Source organism: Eurypyga helias, unplaced genomic scaffold (genome assembly GCF_000690775.1).
Source record: "Eurypyga helias isolate BGI_N326 unplaced genomic scaffold, ASM69077v1 scaffold16489, whole genome shotgun sequence".
NCBI lineage: Eukaryota > Metazoa > Chordata > Aves > Eurypygiformes > Eurypygidae > Eurypyga > Eurypyga helias.
The window spans coordinates 766-7,997 of record NW_010271516.1 but is presented as its reverse complement, the minus strand read 5'-3'; the positions used below and the strand labels follow the sequence as shown (position 1 = coordinate 7,997).

At 40.7% G+C, this 7,232-nt stretch overlaps 1 protein-coding gene across 1 annotated transcript in view; it reads right to left on the bottom strand.

Annotated features, from left to right (window-relative positions):
- LOC104515023 (heat shock factor protein 3-like) overlaps nucleotides 1-7,010 on the bottom strand; it is a 12,564-nt gene extending 5,554 nt beyond the window's left edge. Inside the window, exons 1-6 of the mRNA XM_010158851.1 lie at nucleotides 6,908-7,010; nucleotides 5,102-5,229; nucleotides 2,221-2,345; nucleotides 1,341-1,416; nucleotides 563-624; nucleotides 21-102 (exon numbers count right to left, since the gene is read on the bottom strand). Coding sequence (XP_010157153.1) covers nucleotides 21-102; nucleotides 563-624; nucleotides 1,341-1,416; nucleotides 2,221-2,345; nucleotides 5,102-5,229; nucleotides 6,908-6,911 — 477 coding nt within the window. The 5' untranslated portion in view covers nucleotides 6,912-7,010. The remainder of the gene's footprint in view (nucleotides 1-20; nucleotides 103-562; nucleotides 625-1,340; nucleotides 1,417-2,220; nucleotides 2,346-5,101; nucleotides 5,230-6,907) is intronic.
- Nucleotides 7,011-7,232: the final 222 nt, after the last annotated feature.

Sequence of the window (7,232 nt, the reverse complement as noted above, 5' to 3'; positions counted from 1 at the left end):
CTTTCCCTGGGAAGACTTACCGCTTGGCCACTCTCCACAGGTATGCGAACATATTGACGACTGTATTTGGAAGGTGAAGCCCCAGCAGCATCTGTTAGAGACCTGAGACAAAAACGTGGCTTTACTGGGTAGTTGCATGGTAAAACGCCATAGCAATAACAAAAACGTGCAGGAATGGTAAGAACAATCATTCTTCCACTTGTAAGAAAACTGGCTTTTGGAAATGTTTTCTACTATGTGTACTGCAGACAGGCTGCATTCTGAACAGGCTTTTTGTTTTGAGTAAGTCAGCCACATTCATACATTTTGAAAGAGTTACCATTTCTGAAAACTGTGCCCTTCAAAATTTAAGATGCATAGTCTCTTCACACCCTTCTTCTTTTTAGTAATAAAGAAGAGGAAGTCTTTATTTCATGTTTATTCAACTTCTCAGCTTTCTCAAGTGTGAATATACAAGTAATAAAAATATTCTTCATACACTTTAAAAGTATCTTGCTCCCAGAAGCTGTTTTACCCCTATAATTTACCCTTGACACCGATTTGTGACCTATCCAGTAATTACCTTTTTCTTTTGACCCCAACAATATAATTTCCTCGCATCAAACTCAGTATAAACTGAAGAATCTAAAAAGGAAAAACACAAACCAAAACCAAGTGGTCAGCATAGCAATTCTAACATTAAATTACTTAGATCTTATTACAAAATCATGTAGTTATGGAATTGAAATTAACAGGTAAATTAAAAATCCATTTGTGTTCATACCTTAAAAACAAAATGATAGTTACAAATGGCATTGAAAAAATATCTCACTTGGACTTTTTTTTGTATAATGCAAAATACCACAAGTCACTAGAGGATTCCAGACCAGAAACAGCTGAGGGATAAACCAGAGAAAATCTGTTCCAGTGCAGAAGCTCCTATAGCTTCTGGGTTCCAAGTTGACTTCTTGAGTGGTCTAAGTCTGTCTTGGTCCAAGATCTTTCACAGATTCCATTCCATGTGCCTGCAATCTCTTGTTTTAGGCTCCTGTTACCATGCACTGTCTCCAGCCCCACATTTACCCCAGGTCAGCTTGATTTACTGATTTCTCTCCAAATAAGATTCACTGAGATTTCAAACACATCGAAATCTTTACTATGACTTTTCCTTAGTATTTTGCTCGTGGTTCTTTGCTGTGCTACTTCTGGGACACTCAGGAACTGTGAACATTTTCTGTGTGCCGTGTTAATATAGCCTGTTCAGCTCTGTGTCATTTGTCATTCTACATAAGCAAAGAATGCCATCGAGTACCACAGAGGCAGGAATAAGGATGGTAGCACTGAAGATGCTGCAATGGTACCTTAGACAGCAGCTTCTGTTGTTGACTGTGCTTCTGCCTTAGAACTGCCACTTCTTTCCACAGGGCCTTATTTTCTCTGCAATGCAGAATAAATCAGAAGACAGAGGATGAACAGAGTTTACTTTATATACTTTCAAACTTTCACAGTACCTTGCAGGACCAATGGCAACATTCCTTCCATGGATAACTAACAATCAGTTAATTAGATCCACTAGCATAAACCCTGGGTTAAATGAACTCTATTTTCCATCAGGCAGGACCAAACACTCACTAATGAGGACATTCTCATCCTCTGCTGCTCCACCAATAGTCTTGATCTGAGGTATTCCTTCAAAGCCTTAGAATAAAGACTTGGCATTTGGAAACAGGCTGAGTGTAAAACAGACCATCTCAAAAGAGTTTCAAAGTTTGTGTTTGAGGGGTTTTTTTTATTGTTGTTGTTGGTTTGGGTTTTTTTAAAGAAACAGTGGAGTGAAGGTATGTCCTGAACTTTGGTGGATACAAAAAGGATCTGAGGGAAGAGGACATGCAAAGTACACTTCCAATTAGAAAGAAAACCAAATACTAATTAGTCTTTGCTGCATCTAACCCTGTTTTGTGTTTAAAAAAAAATGCTTTGATCACCCTAAAAATCTACTACAGGTGATGGCAACCAAAATGAAATCTCAAGATAGTCAAACTCCCAGTCTTATTTTCTGGTCTGCAACTGAACTATAAACCAAACAAGATTCAGAATGTTGTGTGGGGTGGAATGGGGATTCTTAGAAGAAAATATAGCTTCACCTGTTTCCAGTTCAACTGAAACCCAGATTTACAGTCAAGCTCCATTTAGATATAAGCAGCATTCAATGCATAAGTGCCTCAAACAGACAGAGTCTACCTCTTCATGTTAGCCAGTCTGACATCCATGTTGTTCTGCTGCTCCCTCATTTCTTGGACTTCAGAGAGTACTTTGTGCAAATCCTCTGTGCAGACCTTGAGATCCTCAGTTCTTACTGCTGATACCTAAAACAGGACCAGGTTACACATGCTTTACTACGAACAGCACCTTGCATACTCCTTTCTACAGGAACAGTGCAGTTAGTCTGTAGAAGAACAGGCACAAACTCCGTTAAAAGATTAGGTAACACTGTAGTTCTTAGGTATCACAACTGCTGCAATTGCTGTATATGACAATCCTTAGGACAGTCCACACCATATGAAAAAAAAACCCCAAGATGTCAATGAAAACACGAGATTAGCACTTTGTACATGTAGACAGTAGATTCACCATTGTAATTGGTAATAAAAACCTAACAGTGATTGAAAGTGGCCTTCCCTAGGGGGTTCTCCTTGACAGGTCTGGTGACAGCTTGCCCTCTAGTGTCAAAGAGTAAGACACCAGCCAAAACCAAAAAGAATTGACAGTGGAGTGAGAACAAGATGATTGTACTCCTCTTAGGTGTGAGTAAATCTGCCAGCATAGGAGTAACAAATTTCCACTAAGTTACTGAGTGTCATGGCAGGGAGAGAAAGGTATCTAATTAGATGCATCCTACTCGATTTAAAAGTTCGTCCCACAACACCTGAATTGCAGATTCCCATGTTTGGTGTTTCCTCTATCACCTGTCTGCTCAGCGACATTCCAAAATTATGGAGATTTGTCTTCAAAAAGTGAGAGTCCAAACTGCTCTTGTGTCCACAGAAGAATCCATGAATGCCACCTCTTCAAACAACGGTGGAAGAGGCATCAAAAAGTTAAAGGTCACTCTCTCCTCCACACACTTCCACATTCAACATTTTCCAGTTCCTTCAGCAACTTTCTGTGGTGGTGGTATTGATGGTTAACATACAACTCAGGATTTTCAAAAAAGATAGGTCTGGCACATCACATGTCTGAATGACATGTCCAGGTTTTGTGGGCATAATTTTAAAAATCATTTAGCCAAATACTGACCAGAACTGAACCAAATGGAACTGCAGCAGAACACCACCAGATGTCCCTACCAACCTACAGCATGCCATGATGTTTCTTATTGTTCTACTGAATTCCAGGAGGGAAGTGAAAGCATGTGGGATGGGCTTGCTGAAGTGCTGGGTAACTTCCATTCAGGTTGGCTGACAGATCCCTTTTTTCAAAGGGGAATGGGATGATCAGAAAAGGACCTACGGTGTTATAAATTAACATTCCATCACTTTGTAATGAAACAGAATGGAATTTATGTAATCACTCCGCAGAAATAACTACTTTCTTGACATAAGCCAGTATCACAAAGGATGAACTGAATGGCCTGACAGCTCTCCTCCCTGTCTATGTTTTTAAATGCTTTGCTATTCGTTACAGATAATACCTTATGCTAACATACATGAGCTGTATCCAAAATGAAATTCATGGCCATCTGATTTCTCTTCAGCACACCACCTCTCCATAGGGAAGACAATCAAGAGATGCAGACAGAAGGTGGAAATGTCAAATGCAGCCAGCCTGCCTCTAAAAAACAGGGTAAAACTAAAACATTCTGCTCAAGTGCAAGGCCTTGCTCTCTTCAGAGTCTCCAAATAGGTAATAAGGGTGTCAAGACTGAAGCACATCAGCAGAGCTAACACTAAAAGGGAGTAAATAAATGAAGTCCTGCATTCAAACCTGCATTCCTGTTAGAGGCTTGAAATCCAGTTTATACCAAGTACTGAAATCTGACTCCATTCCAGACAGTAAAAGAGCACTAATGGATGTTTTGCAAAAAATCACTAACATTTCCCATGCAACAAAGAATGTATTTCACCAACCTATTCAATAGTCTCATATGAATGTCCTTGGCACTAACTAGAGCTTTTGTCTTTCCATCTAGAATACTCCACCCAGTGCAACATTCCCGAGACACATGGTGCCGTACATAACGTCATCAGCCAACTGCACCAAAATACCGGAAAGCAAGGTGTGCAAGCCAAGACAAGTTAGTGATTACAGCATCTGGGAAGAGCACAGGCCTGAGTCAGAGAAGGAACTGTACAACTATATTTAATCAACTGTGATTCTGAGCAGAGACAGCCCAGTGAAGAATCAATCAAAACACAATTGTGACTCTCAAGCCTACCCTGTGCTTTTATTAACTTGGGCAATGTAGCTACCATATTATGACATTCTAAAGAGAAGATTCTGCAGTTCAAATGTCAACATGATGTATCATGATACTCTCTTTCTCTGGCAGGCAGAATATTATGGACTGTAATGTGCCAATAGAGGATAAATATCTGTGCAGAAACAGGTCAGACAAGGCCTGAATGTACAAAAGAAAACTGGGAAGTGCTAATAAGATGTAGCTTAGTGACAACATTAGCTTTGGAGGAACAATGTAATTTATGCAAACTTGCCTAAATGAAATGATTACTGATGGCCTTGATAATTTTCAGTAAGCACCTAATGGAAATGTATTTTCTTTCACTTTGTAACTCTTTCCAACTCTGCTGTGCTGGCAGCACCGGAGACCATGCTAAGCTGTAATCGGGTTCATCAACTCTGTGGAAAAAGGGCTCTAGTTTGACAGGTCTGAAGAACGTGGTCCTACTCCAGCTAACCAAGGGCAGGGTGTGTTTTGCCTAAGAGCTGGCACGAAGCCAAGCATTAGCCTGGCATTCAGGAGGGAGTTACAAAGTTTTGCATCATGATGCACAATCTTGGTTCCCATGGAATGTGTTGGCTCTAAAGTGTTTGAATCCCCAGCCATGTTCTTGATAAGCTACTTCTCATAAAAAAGTGAAGTAAATACACGCTTAGACTGTACCTTGCGCTTGATGTTTTCCAGTAAATGTGCATTCCCTTGCTTGAAGAAAGGGTGCTGGAACTCAATGACTGAGCTTTTCTCTGCTGTAATCATACCATTCTCCAGAGCAATCACCTTCCTGAAACCATCTGTGGAGAGGTATTACAAAGTTATTTCTTTCAGTACAAAGCTGCCTGTTAAAACACACAGCTACAGAAAACCCCGAGGCTACTGAAATACCTACAGCAGTACAGCTACTGGGAGCAGTAAGCATGAAAACCAGCCAAAGTAGCATTTCCTTGGTGCTCCAACTGCTCCAAATTTCACAGCTAGAGAACATGTCCACAATGCCATCAAATGACCTTGCAAGCTGCATGAACAGCACGCGTGGCAGAGGCCAGCTAGTGTCTGCAAGCAAAACAGTGATGTCCAAATAATCAAAGCAGTTAGTTAGAAATGAGGTTTATCAGGACCTCTTGAATAAAACCTTGTCCAAGTAGAAGCAACGGAGTGGTGCACCTTCCCTTTCATGCCTGTAATCTCAGACAACTACATATCAAAACAAATGCTGTCATATACCACCAGGGTCTACAGAATAAACTAAGGAAGAGAAATTAGTTCTCAGCCTATGTAAACACATGCAAGCAGAGTATTTTCTCCATGCCAGACAACCTGCATGAAATAAGACATTGCCAGCTCTATTTCCATCACTGCTTTGAGCACCACAGGACAAATGCAAAATACAGTTGACACACCAATCCGTCTCTCTCCTTGTTCAGGTTTTTACCACAGTTAATATGTTCCCATTTCACTGTGCCTCAACAGTGCTACCATTAGAAAACTTTACTCAAAGCTAGGATAGGTCCAGCAGGAAAAAGAAGCTGCCATCGCACTGCGTATCTTCACAGGAACAGGTACATTTTAGTGTTCACCCTTGCTACAAGGCAACTGACAACCGTATGTTTGCATTATCCTTTGACACCCAAGTGATGGAGTCTCAACACCTGACAAAAACAGCAGCATCCATCCTGTGTCAAGAAGCTAAATGTATGCTTTCTCTCTCATGCCTGACAAAAATCTAAACAGGCACCAGCTAGAGAGACCAAGCGAACCTACTGCGCAAGGGCAGAGCCTTCCTCCCTTTTACTCTGAATGGAAATTCTAAGTAAGGCAGCCACCTTCCATGCAGTTTGTACCTTCCCTCGGCCCATAAGCTATCTGCTGCAAAACAACTATTTCTGCTGTTGCAGACCTGTACATGGTATTGTATCTTTGAACTGCCACCTCACTCCAGCTTCTTTGTCTGTACAAGTTGTACGTGTTATATAATGGATGCTACATGATGCTCACAAGTCCAGCACAAAACCACAATCACACTTAGTCCAGCTCGACCCATCAGCGTGACTAATCTTGTTTCAACACAGCAATGCACACAACAGTATGTTCTAGGCCATTTTTTCCATATACTAGATGTATGGGTGTAGATATGGCCTTTGTTCCCCTAGGTATGCATAAGTTTGCTGTCACCATTACCATTAACACTACCACTGGAGCCCAGTGAACTCTAGCCAAGCTTTAGGTACCAGCACATCAAACAGTATTTTTTACAGCAGTTGCTCAAAGAGCAAGTGACTTAGAGCTGAAACACAGAAAACAGACTAAGCCAAGCTCTACTGTTCTTCTTTTCTTTTGCAAAACAAACTCAGAATTCAGGTTTTAAGGGATGAAAGACCTGCCAAGTTACTCAGTTTGTGTAAAGAAATTCAAATGGATGCCAAGTAGCAATGAAATTGGCAGAAAGAATACATAAGAACAGCTGGTGCTTACACATGTTAAGCTGTCGTATGAAGCTGGAGATATTGTTGTGTTTGAAGTACTTGGGGAGTAGCTCCTTAGCAAATCTCTGCTCATCCAGAATGCAGAAGTTCTCACCATTCTAGGAAATAAGCAGAAGTAACAGTCAGAGATCAAGCAGAATTTTTCTAAGGTGTTGCTCAGAAGTCAAGACCATAAATTAACAGTTTCTACAACAGTGAAGGGCAAAACACGTAGCAAAGGGAAGTGTCTGTGTGTGCAGTTCTGAGTACTTGGGACAGTACTAAAAATTTTGAATCTGAAAAAGAGAGTTCAATGAAACACTTATATTGAACAG